The sequence below is a fragment of the Xyrauchen texanus genome, chromosome 28 (assembly GCF_025860055.1).
Source record: "Xyrauchen texanus isolate HMW12.3.18 chromosome 28, RBS_HiC_50CHRs, whole genome shotgun sequence".
NCBI lineage: Eukaryota > Metazoa > Chordata > Actinopteri > Cypriniformes > Catostomidae > Xyrauchen > Xyrauchen texanus.
Genome location: NC_068303.1, coordinates 25,597,636 through 25,616,610, shown reverse-complemented (window position 1 = coordinate 25,616,610; position 18,975 = coordinate 25,597,636). Strand labels below are relative to the sequence as shown.

General features: G+C 36.0%; 1 protein-coding gene across 2 annotated transcripts in view; it reads right to left on the bottom strand.

Moving 5' to 3' along the window:
* The window catches only part of snx17 (sorting nexin 17), a 39,518-nt gene extending 25,836 nt beyond the window's left edge, over positions 1 to 13,682 (bottom strand). For both annotated transcript variants that reach the window (XM_052096107.1, XM_052096106.1), the window contains exons 1-3: positions 12,947 to 13,682; positions 4,074 to 4,148; positions 2,684 to 2,801 (exon numbers count right to left, since the gene is read on the bottom strand). In XM_052096107.1, coding sequence (XP_051952067.1) covers positions 2,684 to 2,801; positions 4,074 to 4,148; positions 12,947 to 13,006 — 253 coding nt within the window. In that variant the 5' untranslated portion in view covers positions 13,007 to 13,682. The remainder of the gene's footprint in view (positions 1 to 2,683; positions 2,802 to 4,073; positions 4,149 to 12,946) is intronic.
* Positions 13,683 to 18,975: the final 5,293 nt, after the last annotated feature.

Sequence of the window (18,975 nt, the reverse complement as noted above, 5' to 3'; positions counted from 1 at the left end):
AAAGGTTATTTTGTACTTCTAAAACATTTTTGCACTTTTGTTTTTGCAGTTCAAAACAACATAACTCATATTTTACATAATTGTACTGTATAAAGTAAAACATTACAAATTCATATTTATCAGTGTTTCCCATTAAAGTACCTAGACTGTGGCGGCCCACAACAGTTTCGTAATGAACTGAAAATATTTTCACACTTCTCATAATAACATAAAAGACCTCTAACATTGTGTTTTGTGCCATTGCTTCGGCAAAGCATCTCTCACTCCCAGTCAGTTAGTCAGTTGTTTCTTTGTAGCAGAAAAGACAGCAAAGGCAGCAGGAGACAAAAATTACATAAACAAACCATAAAAACACAATTACAGTAGTTCATATGACTCATGTGTTTTATTCAAAGCCACTTGAAGATGTGCTATAGCTCTGTGAATCACAAAAAGCTGCTTTTAATAATTAAATATATAGTATGCGCAGTGCCTGTACGTTAGTGAATGGCGCTGCTCTGTTGACACAAACTCATGCACAGGCTGGTGATGCACTCGCAGCTATTTTTAGACTTCACAGTGATGCACAATATTTGATCGCTACTCAAGAACAGCATCTCAGATGTAGATGCTCAATAGTTTGATTAACTTATAATATGCATTTAAATGGTACCGGAGATGCATTTACCCAGAATTTTAATAAGTGAATTAAACTACTGTGAACTTGCCTACAAACAGACACATACAGGACTTCCTGGAGAGTTCAGAATGTCAAAATAAAAGTGTGAGGGTTTAAAAAGTGCACGATTTAAATATACTGTTGTATTTAAAAGTCAATAATAATAATAATAATAATAATAATATTAATAACAATGTATTATTATTATTATTGTTGTCATGATTAGTATTTGTTAACAATTTATAACAATATGTAATTGAATGAAAAGGGAACTGATGTCTTACAACTAAATTTAACAAAAAAAGAGATTTGAATCCTTTAAAGTCCAGATACAAGTTGAAACATTTTTGGAAAAAAAAAAAGAAGAAAAAAAAAGGCAAAAATAAAACACTGGTTTCTTTTCTATTGAAGACTTGAATTTCACTGCTATTTTATCCAGTATACTAGTTAATAATAAAGTGTTTCTTAATAAGTTATACATTTATATTGAATTAATGTGTAGTTAGAGGTTTGTGTTTCTTTACATATTAAAGAGTACTCCCAATTACTTCACACAATAATGTAAAGATATTATAAACTGATTATTAAAAAAACAACACTGTATCGGCTTGGGATCGGTATCAGCCGATACTGAGATTTCCGATATCGGAATCAGAAGAGAAAAAGTGATATCGGTGTATCCATAGGTCAGAGTAGTTTCAGTTCTGAACTACTCTAAACTCTGTCTCGTTTACTATGCTTTGTGGATGTTACCTTTTTGCCGTGTCATCATCATTCATATCTATACAACCAATGTGTATATGATTAAATTACTACTAGAGCACAAAGTTCTTCATAGAGCTAGCCTCTTAATTTTGCTCTCAAAGTGCACCAGATTGATGCATTTAACTTTAAAATGTAAAACATTTATGTGGGAAACACTGTATTATGCATTTGTAGGGTAAATCCAAGGAAATGTTAACCTCATCATGAAAAAATCAAGTTTAAACCAAAGGAACAAAATGCCCTTTTAAATTATTTTGTGGTATAATAGATAATGGATATTGCTGTCAAGCACTGACTGCAGTTTATTTTTTAAACGCAGCCTTTCAAGCTTTAGTAACCAAACAACCTTAATGGATATATACCAAATCAATGTCTCAGAAGTCAATGTTTACTGGAATGTGCATTTTAATTCAGAGAGTTTTTACAAAGCGTGTTAATAATTAATTATGATTGAACCATTGATTTTTCATAAGTGTTTTCATGCTAAAAACTGATTTGCTGATGGTTTCATTTAGTCAATAATGGGCCGATAAATATCGGCAGCCAATATACATCAGTGCGTCCCTTGTATAGAACAATTTTTTAAATACTTTTATGGTGCCTTTTTTGTTATTTTGGAGCTTGACAGGCCCAGAATATTCTACTAAAATTCACGTTTTATGTTCAACGGAAGAAAACAAATGAGTGAGTAAATTATAACTACATTTTCCTTTTTGGGTGAAGGCTGATCTTGGTCCTGCAGATAAAGTCAGTACACTCTGGCCTGTGATTACTCTGACAGTTAAACAGTTATCTGAACAGAAAATGCATAAATCAACTGGGCCATTCTTAATTTGCAGTAGCAGGTGACCAGCCCATAATTTCAATTAAAATAAGTCAAACAGAAAAAGCTGTTGTGAACCCAGTATTTCTTTAAAAGTATTTCAAAACCTAAATTCCATTTTACTGGAAATATCACTTAACTATTTTTAGATACTCAAAGTAAAGAATGACCCAACTAAATTCTTTCATTATCCATATTTATTCACCCTAGTCGCACATACCTCACATGACTTTCTTCAGTGGAACACAAAAATAAACATTGTGAAAAATCTTTCCTCCCAGCTTTCTGCCATATAATGAAAGTGAGTAATGACTCTAGGCTGTCAAGCTCCAAAAGTTTTGCATTCCACTGAAGAAAGTAATAGGGTAAATAATAACATACTTTTAATTTTTTAAATAACTAGCACTTTAACATGGAACTTTTCAGATGTTTCTTACCAGCTTGCATGTACTTCTCAAGTTGTTCTCTCCTCTGCTCGACTTCAGCTGGTGTGAGTGTGAAGATCTTCTTTGGAGGGAAAGCTGGCACCACATTATTTCCGTATTCTTTCTTTATCTTAAAAAATAAATACAAATAAAACAAGGAAGGAAGTTTTTTATTTTAAATTGAAGAGGTCAAATACTGAAAACAAAAACTTGTTTGGTTATTTTCAGTGGACAAAACTTAGTTGAAAACTGCCTGCCCTTGGCCTTATACATTATGCTCCGTCGTGGATGCTGACTTTGGGTCTCTCAGGCACTGGGCAAATAAATCAGTGTACACTTCAGAGATTTCAGATCTTCTAAAATTATGCCTGCTGTTGTTCCATCTGTGTCATTGGGATTTTGTTCAATGGCACAAGGCAAGACAGATTTGTTTGTTTTGTATTTTTAAGTTTTCAGCATTACAAGTAATTATGCAAGTTCATAAACATGAACATACATTTTTTAGAAAAGGTTAGTTTTTCAAATGTGAAACTTTGGAGAATATCTGTATGAAGGAGCCAAATTATAATTATAAGGGTTAACTGCATCTTCCCTCCATAACAATCTCCACAAACTGCATATGATATACTGACTATGCCCTCAACGCCCTGTTACCTAGCAACAGTGAATGTGAAACAACACAACATGGTGTGGATAGTGAGATCACTGAAGTTTTCTCTTATTCATGAGGAAACGTGACTAAGTGGTTATGAAATTGGCAGGTTTTCGGGAGATGTTAGGAAGTCTCAACGAGCATTTTCATTGTCTCATTCATACATCAATACTGGCAAATATGCTCAGTTTTATAAAAAAAAATAAAAAATAAAAAAATCAAGCATTGGTTCCTCTCTTCCTAATGAGAATAGATTTGACCCTTTAATAAGTACATAAACAAAAAAACAAAAAATGTACCTGCATCAAAAACTGTACAGAACTGTAGATGTGTAGTGCATCACTGTAGATATTTGAATCTGATCAAATGGCTCTCCATCCTAAGGTGCTCAAGGTCAATTCACTTATTCACAGGTACTCTCACTTACTTAAATTTTGTTACAATAATATTTCAAACTCCAACAGACAATAATTTCTTCAATTTCAGTGAAGCGTTATATTTCTGAGAATGTACTTTGCAATCTTGGACGGATTGGGACTTTCTCTCAGACTGCGTCCACAGCATTAACTGATTTATTTTGTAGTCAGTGATTCATAACTAGTTGTTTAAATATGCATATGGTAACAAATTGCTCTTCATGTGCCAGTATTTCAATGCAAAACTGGCTGCAGTTTAAAATTCCTCCAAAAAAAGACTTTCTAAAAAAAAATCTAAAATGAAGGAATACTCCAAGATGTAAATGTGGTTCACCTGTTCATGCAGACCCAGTAGTTGGCTGTAACGTACCCGACAATGCAAGACACCATTGACATGGATATTGTAAGCCTGAAAAAAAAAACAAAAAAAACAAACACACAATTAGCCTTTATAGAGAGGCATAATAAACAGATGTACAGTATACACACACAACTCAATAAAACATAGATACAAAGTGAACACAAAATTATGTGTTTTTTTAATGGCCAGTATAATGTCAATATAGCCTATATAAAATGTAATAACATAAGATGTAGGCTAAACAAATTGCATTTGATTTGAGCAATTATTAAACATCATTTGTATTCAAAATTCACCAAAAATATTTGAAAACGGACCATATGGTATTGGCAGATTTCTGAGAGAGAGAGAGAGAGAGAGAGAGAGAGAGCTTACAATACAGCTTCATGAATAATCTTAAAGGGCCATTAATACAAGCAGGCTGCTCTTTTTAATAGATGTATAGCTATATTCATTATTTAAAAAGAGCAACGATGATTCTTTAATCACCCAGCAATCATGTCACAGACACGGTTGGGGAAATTGGGACAGGTTAATGATTTAAAAGTGGAACAGGTTTTGACATGGAAATCAAACAATATGTGCCAATTATTTACAGTCTTCTGGTAAAGGAGAAAAATTATACATCAAAACAGCTTGTTGGATGGCAATGTCAAAGAGAGTTTAGGCTCCTGCTCTTGTTTCAGTCATACCACAAAAACAAAAAGCATCTCAAGCTGTTTCCCCTTTTCTTTGCCTTGACTTCTGCATTGAATACATACAATCAGGAAGGCACTGCGATCATATTTCAATATACACTGATTTTTCTCCACCATTTGTTGTCATTAGAATGTGAGCTGCCTGTTTTCCATCTTTTCTAACACAGAATTGTTTAGATTTAACTTCCCAACCGTGGTCATTTGTGCACACTGAAATAAAGGGACACGTTTTTTAGCTGTTGTTTAACTCTCTAAACTATTGTTGTATTGAAAACATTTAGCACCCCTTTAGTTGTTTGAAGAAAGTTAAATGTTGGACCAGCAGTAAAAATAATAGAACAAATAATATTTAAATTTCAAAGGATAAGTGCAACTAATAATCAAGACCGGAGAATATTATTAACTCAAGCCACGTCTACACTAATATGTTTTTGGGTTGAAACTTCACATTATCATTTTCAGAAAAATATGGCACTAGAAAGCTAAAATGTTTCTGAAATGCTCAAGTTTAAATGGGATAAGTACATTAAGCAAAATCAACACATTTACAATAAAAAGCATATAAGTGGACTCATTGAAACATGTAAAAACATGCATTGTATCAACTAGACAGAAACCAAAACAAGAAGGTAGTCTAAAAAGTACATAGATTTGCAAGCAAAACACTTCAGAACAGGAAACCCAAATACAAAGATATTGTTTCGAAGTCTTAGGTGGAGTGGTGGAGACAGAAAAAACATTTCTTTGTGCATTCTTGTGGGTTGTGTGGCCTTTAAAATTTGCAATCCAACTAAGGAAGTTATGCACACAATACGAAACAGTTGTGACCCAAAAACAATTCACATAGCTTTGCTTCATTTTATAAGTTTTTTGTGTATCAACTTGACTTTCTTTGTAGTACTGTGGCAAACTATAAAATGCTCTTAAAAGGACTTCACAGTGGATCTCTCTTTTATATACTGTATACTCACATAGCCTATAATAAGTCACATGTAATTATATAGTCCCAGGTGAATGTGTATTCCATGACCCAATTATTGACAGCAAGGCATGCAATCTTTGCTACATACATGAGACATCAAAGCAACATGGTTACACAGGAAGTCAGCATGTTGTTTCTGAGAGTTCCACTACCCAAGAATCAGTCACATTATGCCAACTCACTGACAAGTATCATCTCTCATCAGGCATTTTTTATTAATTTTTCTCTCCCCTTTTCTCTCTAATTTGGTATGCCCAATTCCCTCTAGGTCCTCATGGTGGCATAGGGACTCCCCTCAATCTGGGTAGTGGAGGACAAATCTCAGTTACCTTTGCGTCTGAGACAGTAAATCCTCACATCTTATCACGTGGCTTTTTTAGCACATTACCGAAGAGACAGCGCGTGTGGAGGCTTCAAGCTATTCTCCGTGGCATCCAATCACAACTCACCACGTGCCCCGTTGAAAGCAAGAACCACATTTTAGTGACCATGAGGAGGTTAACCCAATGTGACACTACCCTCCCTAGCAACTGGGCCAATTGGTTGCTTAGGAAGCCTCACTGGATTCATAAGCAGGCATTTTTTAATCGGCTAAAGCGTGTTTACCTTCCCTTATGGTATGATCAGAAGTGTGTTCCATCACAGCGTAATAGAACCGGGTTCGGATCAAGCATTAATACCAGAAAGTAATCACGTTCGCATAATCAGTGACGAGCAAATCGGGGATTGCATTTAACATTCAATTTTTACAAAGTCGACCGATAGTTGGTTTTGAGATCATTCTGATCAAAGATACTCCCAAGCCCTTACTTGTCTCCAAATAAAAATAAAAAAGGAAGAATAAGCATGCAAGTCCTTAGTAAGTATGAACCATAATTCATTTTCCCTTTTGTTTAAACAGGAAGTCTGACGTTTAAATTGCAACCCCTTTATTTTTGTAGCTCCTCTGCATATTCTGTGACATGGATGGCTTCAAAGCATACTACATAGCTCCCTGACTGATATTGAATGAGACTTTACAGTTTAGATGTGAAAGTTTCTGAAGAAAACCACCTCCTTTCACGTGTGAATGCTGAAAGCAACCAGAAACAAAGCACTCATTTTATACTTCTATTCTAAACACTTGTGGTGGCTAAAGGCGGATGCACACTGTACGATTTTGGCTAAGTTTCTGCCGTCTGAGACAAATTTTGGGAATCCTAATCAGGAGTTCTCTCGTCGCAGGGCAAAAACGTCAATCTTACAACGTTCATAGTGACATGTTCACAGACGGCCGATTAATAGCCTTTTGAGAAGAAGTACTGGCAGTGTCTAAAATGTAGCATTGTAGTCGTATAGTGTGACTGCTATTATGACAGGATGAGTGTGGAAGGGGGTATGTCATGCTGGTGGCACCCCAGCGCGCGACATTCCGACCCGGCACCGCACCCCTCCGCTCCACAACGAGATATTCCGCTCCTCTCTCGCACCCTTCACTTGGAAAGAAACCTGCTCCACATTTGCCCCAACGTGGCAACATTTCTGCCCAGTTTTCACTCTACTCAAGCACTTTAAATGTTTTCTCTTTTTTTCCATTTTATATAAAATATTTTTATAAATAACTAAGCAGAAATTACTTGAGAAAAGTGTAACGCGTCAGCAATATGAAATTAACAACATTCAATAAATAGCTTACAAACGAAAATAAACAATTGCATTTTTCTTTACATTTATCATGCATTTTCTTTACACCTTTATTTTCATTACTATTTTACTTTTAATACATTTTATTAAACATCTGTAAACGTCTTTAGTTAAGATTCACATCACTCCAATTTGATTTATAAATAAATAAATAAATAATATAAAATTGAAAGATTGAACAATTTATACTTCTAAGTATTTATGGGATGTTTTAATCCAAATCAGCATATAGGGTTGGATACAATTATAGACATCGATGTCATGTTTGTGCATTATTAATAGGGAATTTGTAAGCATGATATATTATCAGCTTATATGAATTTTTGTAAATTTTGCGTGGCTGATAGTTTACTAATCTAAAAGAGGAGAAAGACAATAACCCTCCTTTTTTGTTTTCTCCAATGTGAACGGAGAAGTTTGCAATTTTTCGTGCCACAAGTCTTTTTATTTCCACAATGAATATTTGCTTGTGGACGATCATTATTAATATAGGCAACTTCCTGCACTCACATTCATTCTCAACATCAACAAATGTTTTGTATTTGGGATCAGGCTTTCTTAGGCCTGTTTGACAAAATCCATCTTTCTTGTAAATGTTAGCCAGTGCTCGTGATGGAGTGGTGTTGGAGCAATGGAAATGCTGATGTCCTGACTTTAAGAGAGAGAAAAAAAATGCTCCTCCATGGTGGCCAAATTTAGCTGTTTCGCCTCTATTCCGCAACACTCCAGTAACGTGAGTCACGTTCACTGATCGGGACGATTGGGACCACAGTCGGCTTCGATGTATATCGTGCAGTCTGACATAATGTCGCACAGTGTGCTATGGTGATATCAATCCCTTCAGGTTGTACAGTATGACAAGCAACAATCGTAAATAACTATTATAAATGGTACAGTGCACCCGCCTTAAGGCAAATTAATTAAGTTTAGTTTTGATTGGTCAGTTGGTCTAAAAAAAAAAGAAAAACTCTACAAACTCGTTGGACGCTGGGTGGTACTATGGGATAATTTTCGTCAAGCAGGGTTTGGGTTATGCCTGCACAATAAGCAAGAAACCTTGATTTCAAACTTTGAACTTTATTTTTATTTATTTTAACTAAAAGTTCAAATGAAACTGGAAATGCATTTAAAATGTGTCTCTGGCAAAGAAGCTTCGTCTGTGCATTCTCTACCGGATGTGTATTTCGTTATCCAGGAAAATATATCATGTGTGTGACTAAATTAGTTTTGTTCCCTCATATATATATATATATATATAGAAGTCACCAAAATCACTAAAGCAAGAATATTCACTGATCCCTCAGTTCCGAGGTTTTTGATGTAATTGGATATTGCGTGAGATATATGTATATCTATATATATCTATATATTATATAGATATATATAAAAAAGTAACCACCTTTCCATTTACCGTCGGGCAAGAATCCGTCTAAACATGCAGGCTGAAATTTACTTACAAAAATGAAGACATAAAAACAATTACAAAATTTTTAAATAATTATAATGATGATAATAATCACTGAAATATAAATCATGGTTCGAGGTGTACGTGTTTTTGTATTATTTTATATATTGTGTATTATTTTACAGGCTGCAGAGTTGCGTTCACAATAAACTGCTCTGTGGATATAATGTGAACTGAACTCAAAGCACCTCCAGAGCCCAGATGTCTGAGGTCATTTGCAGCACTCATAAAAAAAACATTTAAAAATAAATCGGAAGACAGAAACAAAGAGAGAGCTCCTTAGATGTGTTCCACGAGACTGCACGCCTCTGTATCAGCGCGTCATATATGGACATAGAGGCTTTTCTGTCATCTGTACTTAATAATATAATAAGAGTATAATCAAGTGCGTGTCTTTGTGTCTATGGGCAAATTAATTGTAGTATTAATTTGATAATAATAATAATAATAATAGTCTAATAGATTAATAGAAAAACGAGCCAAATATCGCCTTGACATCGTCAAAGGCATCAGTTATTGATGGTCACTCTGACCATCATCAATCCCAGAGATCTTTGTCTGTCGGCACAACTAATGTGCATTTCTCTCTATAAATTAACAAAATGTTCAAACAGTCTCTTGCTGGTTTTCCCAACACATTCAGAATCATTACCGCTTTTGTTGGCATCGCTGCGGCTCGCTTTGGCGCTTGTAAAATTTATATTTTAAAGGCTCATTATTACAGTTTAGTATTTCTCTGTAATGTAGAACAGTGTTAGTAATGTTACTTATAACATTCTTTCTCAAATGCCTGGAACTCAAACCATTTTCTGATGCCCCCCAACATATAAAGCAATTAAATTAATATTATAAATGTGCGAGGACTACTCGACTAATGGCTTAAATTAACGACTACTAGTCGAATAGGAAAATCTTTGGTCGGGGGCAGCTGTACTAGTTATGAAAGAAATGGTTGTATTATAGACGATGATCAAGCAGAGGGAAAAAGTGTAAAAAGTACAGTCATCATTGTTGCCTTGCACGTCTGGACATCTGGCCACAACATTTTAACTCTCAGTGACCTATAAATACTTACCGGTACCTATGAAAACTTTTGATATCATTATCTTAACACTGACAGTCTGTGACAGAGAAATTCACCATGAATCACTGTCACAGAAGGACAACTTTTTCCTGAGTTAGGACTGATTCATATAGATTTTTCTTTAAAGTTGTGAACTTAATGGAGATGTTTTAAATGAAATCACTGAATGAGGATAATAGGGCTGTCAAGCTCCATAAGGCCAAAACTCCCCATTTAAGTATCAAAAAGCAGTCTAAAATTGGTAGACTTGTGTTATATTCCAATTCTTCTGGACCTGTAAGATAGCTTTGTGTGAGAAACGGACCTCAATTTAAGCCATTTTCAATTATAACGTGAGCTGTTAACTCAAGAACAGCTGTGAATGGATCAATGAGGCAGTGAGTTGAACATAACCAGATCAGTCAGATTTGTGAATAATTTATTCAGACTGGTTTTGTGAAATGGATCAATGACTCATTGAAAAAAATCTGACTCAAAAGAACCCTTCGTTCACGAATCGGAGAAAGGTACTTTCATCATGTACGTGCACGAATGTGCCATGGAAAACTAGGGTGGATGTTAAGATTTTAAGTGGATACAGATTTAATTTTAATTTGTTCCTCGTTTGCACATGAATAACTAATATTGGCATTATATTCATGATGTTAGTCAGAGGGGAACTGGCCCCCACAGTGATTCTGGTTTCTCCCAAGGTTATTTTTCTCCATTAACCAACATCTTATGGAGTTTTGTGTTCCTTGCCACAGTCACCTTCTGCTTGCTCACTGGGGTTATAAATACAATTATTTAATTATTTATTTTTATACACAATTTACAATCATATTTAATCAAACTACACAATGATGACTAAGACTTTATTAGATAAATATAGTTTCGTTTTCTGTAATTTCTGTAAACATGATTTTCTGTAAAGCTGCTTTGAAACGATGTGTGTTGTGAAAAGCGCTATGCAAATAAACATGACTTTTCTTGACAACCCCAGTTCTCTTTCATTTTACGGCAAAGATTTGCCGGTATATTCTCCACAGAACAAAAAACCATACAGGTGTGGAACGACATGACGTACCTAATTACAGATTTTTCATTTTTGGGTGAACTATCATTTTAAGAATACTGAAAGCATCCATATGCCATTGCAAAGTGGAGGCCTTTTTTCAAATAATTCGGTGGCTACAGAGAGTCAACACCATACGCTACACATCTGCAATGCATCTGCAGAAACAAAACCAACTAGCAAGGATTCAGGCAGGTCAGACTGCCACGACTGTCCTCCAAAGAGAATATGGATGCACCTTAAATCCGGTTCATGGGGTGGCCTTGCCGCTCAATCGGGAGTCCGGCACACCCTGGCGGACAGGACTCTGAATAGGTTTCATCTGGCCTGTGCCTCTAAATATTGAAAGGTGAGTGCTTGGGACACTATACAGTGCCAGGCAAGAGCGCTTAAAGAAAACGACACTCCTGTAATAATTAGCGGAATGCCCCGTGGCCCACCATGATGGTCACTTGGCCTGGTGCATCTCAATCAATTACCTTGTTCAGTATTGAGTATTGCACTGGTCAGTGAGTCTTTTCTGTCATCTGTACTTAATAATAGTTCCCTGCCGTTTTAAAGGTGTATTCAGTAACTTTTGTTTTAGTGTCATCTTGGACCTACAGTTAAACCTAGTGGCTTGGATGCAGCATCATTTAAAATCAATAGTTTTCACTTTCAGATGCCATTGTTCAAATTTAGTATTCACAATCAGCCATAATTACTTAAATCAATGAGTAAAAGTGTCAGATAACAGGACGGTTACTGAGATTATGCAGATAGTATTCAGCTGGTCATGTGATGCTAACATGGCAGCCCCCATGTGCGGACCCTCTCCATGCAGAATAAAACAGCTTTTATAATGTTACTGATATGACTTAAGTCTTCATTTTAATGTGAGTGGTCATGATTTTCTACACACAGTATACTGCTAAATTACAATTAATTATTTAGGCGTTAAACTTTTTTAATGAGGAAAAATTACCGAGAACGTTCCTCTAACGTTTTCCTAACCTCTACATCCTTTCGGTAACCCTGCTGTACATCAATAAATCTAAAATGATGTCTTGTTCTGATCCATTGTTTAACTAATCAATCATAGAAGTTAAAATAAGTTAAACATTTTCGTGTTTACAATAGCTTATAATGATTTATGACACAAGGAACTAATTGCCTCGTCAGCCTCAGTTGGTAAAATGCTGAAACAGACACGTTTTCCTGGGCTGCTTGCACATTCAGTGCAAAATCCCTTGTCACTGTGCTCTTTTTGTTATTCATTATAGATCCTGAGGTGTGATAGACACTTGGCAGCGCTATGACTTCAAGTTTAAATGTAACTCAGGAACGCTGAGTCTGCTGAGAAACACTTCCGCCAATAGCTGATGTAAACAATGGGGTAACGGTAGACTTTACACGATTGATTAGTTACATCTAATATCACTTATATACATAAAGAATGTGGCGGTAACACCTATAATCACGTTTTATATCAAAATTTCAGTCGTGAAAACTAGACATTTCATACGACCGTCATATGAGAGGATCAAGCCAGTTGCTGGTATGACAAGCTGGTAGCTGGTCTAAGCTGGTCTCCCAGTTCGGACCAGCTACCATGTTCCAAAACACAGCTACCGCCTTCAGATGGGTTTTCCACAAGGGAGCTAAAGAGTTTAATAGAATTAAAATAAAACACGAATTTATATTTGAAAACAATGTATATTCCCCAAAAGGGTCATTTTATAATAGGTGTTATGTCATGCACTGGTCAATGATATAGGGTTAATAAAATTAACAGTGTGTTAAAGACGCATTTATCCCGAGTGTCGAACTAATGTCAACACTAACTTTGCCGCAATGCTTACTAACGTGTCGACAGTGTCTCCAAATAAATACAAACTTACCACATATGTAGATCCATTTTCATCGGAGCGCACTTCCGTCTCAGGGATGGAGAAATGCATTTTCTACCCTTGGAGTGGAAGATGTTGGTAAACGAGAATATTCAGGGAAATTCTTCGGTGTTGGTTTGCTGTCATGCAGGAATCAAAAGCGAATGACTGCGAGCTACACTCGCAAGGATTCCCTGTGGAGTCCAATCCAGTCCAGGCCAGACCGGAGTAGAATTATGTCAGAAAAGTGATTTATTCTTCTTTTTTGCAAGAGATTAGTACAAAAAAACAAAACAATTTAATGTTCGGGGCTCAACTTTTCCAGTAAACATCTAAGCAGCAGCCATGTTGCAACTGGAGGTAATTCCACATTCATTGTCGGCAATTTATCGGTCCGTGTCGCCAAATCTGTTCCCTCACTTCCTCGCGCACTGCAAAACAATGTGAGAACGAGTCTGCAAAACACACCCAAATCGTTACGAGACCCGCAATCCAATAAATTGTCAGACTAATAAACGTAAAGGTGTCTCTACGGGTTTGTCTAGAGCCCCCGTTTTTGCCTACATTGGTACATACGAACGAGTTTGTAGAGAAAACAAACGTAGAATGTGTCTGTCTAGGCATGCATTTCAAGGTGCCGATGCAGTGCTGGCACTTACTATGGCGTTTAGAAGAAAATACATGAGCCTACATTACAGAGCAACCTTACAGCAATGTTGAAGAAGCTGCTCTGCTGTAATGCATTCAATATGTCTCTAGTCTGCTCTCTCCAGAAGCGTTGCAACAGTCCCCTGGATCAAACCATTTCGTGCAGACGGGGGAGTGAGTCATTGAGTAAAAAAAGAGTTAATTCGATATTATAGTGCGTGATATGATATCATAAATGTATTGGATATTAAAATATTATTGGATATTAAATATTCATTTACTTAGTTGGGTATATAAACATGACAACCAGCAAGGGTAAATATGGCTTAATTATGATTAAGATTGATTAATCGATTAAACTGTTTTTAAACACATCTTGGCTATATGTGGCAGGGCCATAGCTTGTGAGGTGAAAAGAGGAAACGATTCTAGGGGCCTAAAGGTCCGTGTTACCTAATTCTGCCCCGCCCCTTTTCCGCGCTCGCTCTTCCGTATTTTGTCATCTAACTTCCTGTTGAGAAGAGTCGATCAAAATGCATTACGTGTGGAAGTACAGAAAGTATTTATAGAGTTGATGGTGTGAGTCTATAGCTGCTAGCGAGGCTTTTTTTTCTGTCACTATGCTCATTTTTACCATCACCCGCGGAGGTAAATTGGACCAGGCAGATCACATTCAGACAGCTATGACACACTGCACTTTTTCATAATACAAGCGTTTAATTGTTGTACGTGTAATTCTGCTTATTTTTTAGGATTCAACTTGTTAATAGGCTAATTTGTGTTAAAATATAATAAATAATAAAATGTGTAGTTGATATGACATTGCCAAAATTGACAGCTCATATTATTACACATGCAAGTTCAACATGTAAGAAAATTACAATTGTACTTTTGAAAATTTATTTTTCACCCTAATTTTTTTAGATGCTTAAATGTGATTAAAATAGTTGTAAACAGAATATAAAATAAAACATGAACAGAAGTTCCAAGACAAATTTTCAAGATGGCTGCAAACAAGTTTCTCTTGTGCATAAGGTGAATACAGTGTGTGACTCCAAATAAACTTCTTTTGAATGCAGGTTAGACCACTCGGCGAGCAACATTGGAATGCTGTACAAGCGGCATGAAAGTACAGCTCATATAGACTTGAATGGGGAAAGACTGACAATTTCCAAAACGGTTGGTCAAGAATACAATCAAAGAACATATTTTAAATGAGCAGTAAAACCTGACAACGACAGTATAACGCATTCTGTTTCTTTACCTCAGACCACGCAAAAATGAAATAACTGTCCGATCAGAATTTTTTCTTACATGATCTTAATGGATCTTCTTCAGCATGTCTTCCTGTGCACTGATAGTAGATTCAATTTGAGCTGTACCTGGTGTGCAATTTTTCCAAGCTTCTTTGTCTTTTGTGATATTTTTCCTCTTTATTAATTTATGATGTAGTGATGCTATATGTCACAAGTGCTCACAGGAGATGCATTTTTGTGTCGATGTGTCTCGTCTGAGCACATGTGATCGGATCACCTGGTATACACCTTATTACTGTGATGATGTGCATTAATTACAATACCTGTTGTTATTCAAGAATCCAGTAATTACCACTGTGTTACAGAAAATGTTATAAATGGTTTGAGAAACAGATGTTCAAGACAAACATGCAATGTGCGATCAGTCAATAAACAGAGACATGTTGAGATGCAAGTCAAAAAGTGAGTCATTTTATTTTTAATCATTGAACAAAACAAATACCAGCTATAAACATGGTCTTGGAGAGTATTGTTTATGATTTGCTCAAGTGGTTTCCCATTTCCCAAGAGGTCCCATTTTCAGCAGCCGTCACTCCAACATCTTATCCTTGAGTAATCATGATAAATTGCTAATTTGGTACTAGAAAATCACTTGCCATTATATCAAACACAGTTGAAAGCTATTTGGTTCGTTAAATTAAGCTTAACATTGTCTTTGTGTTTGTTTTTGGGTTGCCACAGTATGCAATAGACTGGCATGTCTTATGGTCAATATTAGGTCATAAATGGCAAAAAAGAAACGGCTTTCTCTAGAAACTCATCAGCCTCATGTTTTGAGGAATGAAGGCTATACAATGCTTGAAACTGCCAAAAAACTGAAGATTTAAAACAAAGGATTACACTACAGTCTTCAAAGACAAATACAACTGGTTCTAACAAAGACAGAAAGAGATGTGGAAGGCCAGATGCACAACTAAACTAGAAGATAAGTACATCAGAGTCTCTAGTTTGAGAAATAGACGCCTCACATGTCCTCAGCTGACAGCTCCATTGAATTCTACCCGCTCAACATCAGTTTCACGTACAACAGTAAAGAGAAGACTCAGGGGTGCAGGCCTTATGAGAAGATTTGCAAAGAAAATGCCACTTTTGAACCAGAAAAACTAAAAGAAAAGGTTTGAGTGGGCAAAGAAACAGACATTGGACAACAGGAAATTGGAATAGAGTGTTATGGATCTGAACCCCATTGAGCTTTTGTGGGATCAGCTAGACTGTAAGGTGCATGAGAAGTGCCCGACAAGACAGACACATCTATGTCAAGTGCTACAGGAAGTGTGGGGGTGAAATGTCACCTGAGTATCTGGACAAACTGACAGCTGAATGCCAAGGATCTGCAAATCTGTCATTGCTGCATGTGTAGGATGTTTTGATGAGAACTCTTTGAAGTAGTTTAAGAAGTTCTGAATTTTTTTTCAAATTGTAATAATAATTTCATGTTATTAATGTCCTGACTATATATTATGATCAGTTGATTGCCACTTTTGGTGAATAAAAGTACCAATTCCTTTCCATAAGAGCAAAATCTGTACATTATTCCAAACTTTTGGCCACCAGTGTGTGTATATAATTATTATTCCTTGAATGTTTTGATTTGTCCTTTTATGCACCTGATCCCACTGTTATAATGCAAAGATGTATTGTTGTTGCCATGTAGTTTGTACATGACAAATTGTTCAGTAAAAAAATAAATACAAATCTTCTTAGCAGAAGTACCACCCACAATGGAGTGGTGGTGGTGTAGTGGTCTAAAGCACATAACTGGTAATCTGGTAATCAGAATGATGCTGGTTCAAGCCCTACAGCTACCACCATTGTGTCCTTGAGCAAGGCACTTAACTCCAGGTTGCTCCAGGTGGATTGTCCCTGTAATAAGTGCTCTGTAAGTCGCTTTGGATAAAAGTGTCTGCCAAATGCATAAATGTAAATGTAAATGTAAATTTCGCGCACAGGGCATAGGAATCAGGTGGATAACCTCCCCCAATTGGTTGGTTATATAATCAGTTTGCACACTATGAATTATATATAACTAGAATTAATATATAATTATAAATTAGCTCTACTGGACGAGATCAATTTTCTTAATAATAGATGTACATTGTGATAAGGAACAGGCTACATCAGTTGAACAAAGTGAACAGTGCTTGTTTTGTGTGTGTTTGTTTTGAACTCATATGAGTTCTTATTGTGAAATCAAAATTTCACAATCAGAGATGCAAAACTGTTGCACCACCTGGGTTGTCATGAATGGGGTCATGGCCCTTAAACGTCACATGATCTAGTCACATGACTATGCTTGTCAGTGTATTTATGTAGCATTTTATTTGTTTTATTTAAGACATGTTGGCAGTCAGTAGACTGATGCACAGGTGAGACTATATCATGGATATTGCATCCTGTTGAGGCTGGTAACCAGGGTTGGGAGGTTTTTGAAATGTATTCCACTACAGATTACAGAATATATGCTGTAAAATGTCATTTGTAACGTAAACATAATTGTATACTATGGTTACATCTGTATTTTTTCAATTTATTCAGGTTGGACCTTGCAAATTGTTCTAGCAGTCATGTAGAGCACCTTTATGGTGCATGCACAGCAATGATAATGTACTGTGTGTACCAGAGCAGGTTTTATCATAGAAATTTATGTCAGGGGTTTAGCACTGGATCACTCACTATTTATTATAAATGTCTTTCCTACGATCTCTCCAAAAACCCAATCATCAATCTGAGTGATTTAGTTTTTCAGGGTTTCAGAAATCTTACTGAACTGTAAGTTATGCATAAGCACATTATATCTTTTTTATTATATTCATGAATATCAGTACTTCACCTAAAACAGGATTGCCCAGGGGGCAGTGCAGCATGGGAGATGGCAGAGGTCAAACTTACTGCTAGAGTCTGTGAAGAACAGAATTTTTTTTGCAATCAGACAAAATAAATCTGTAAGTTAAGTAAGTCTAAACCTCTTCAACTCTGCAGACCCGCCAGTGACTCCAAAAGGGGGTGATATGTCATGAAAAATGTTTACGATTAAAATGTTGAAGTCTCTGGATCCATAAGTCAGGCATATGGTGTATTGTTTGAAAGCTTAGAATATTCACATAACCATCACCTCTGCATTTATGTTGCATAAAATACTAAAATAAGTCTGAAAACCTTCACATCCCAAATCAGCGCCACCTAGAGGTCATGTTGTAGAAATATTAATATGAATACAAGTCTTTCAAATAGCACTTAAATAGACAAGTCATATATCAATTCAAAGCTGTCATTCTTAGCAAAGCGACTCTGCAGTTTATTTTGTTGACATAATACCACATTTTGAAAGATTGAAGTGAGACATTAAATACAAATGTCTCTTTTATGCACTGATCACTGTTGGTGTAAGCCCCAACAGTTACTTGTGTGAATAGTCCAATGTGATAATTTTGATGTCCAGTACAAAATATGCAGTCCAGCAGGAAAAGCATACTAAACAAATCATCTGAAATATTTGATATCAACTATTGATGATAAAGTGTGCTACATTTTCACAAATGGGAGGATCTAGATTGAGCTTCTAGTCCACTCAGAGGCTGAGATATTCGATGAAACAATGCGAGTGGTACATGCACTGACAATTTTACTTAAAAGTCTATGGACGAGCACATCTGTGAGGGCTAAAATATGTTAAGAGTGCCACTTACATTTCAGATCGGCATTTTGTGGTGGAAGGTGATAGAGGATAAAATATATTTCTTAGTACTTGTTGCCACCCACTGAAATAAAATAAGACTTCTTGGAGGAAAATAGGGAAATTCTGTTCACCCTATTTTCCTCCAAGAAGTCTTATTTTATTTCAGTGGGTGGCAACAAGTATATATATATATATATGAGCTTTTAAATTGGAGCGGAAAATTTGCAGATGGCAGCCCAAAAATGCCCCATAGTTGAAGAGGTTAAATGCTTTCTTTGAGTGTACTGGTCTCTAATTTCTATGGATACAAGTGCACGAGAAAGGTAAGATTCCTTTCAAATCACCTCAAAACTTTCATAAAGTTTTCCGTTATTCCTCTACACTTAAAAATAAGAAAAAGC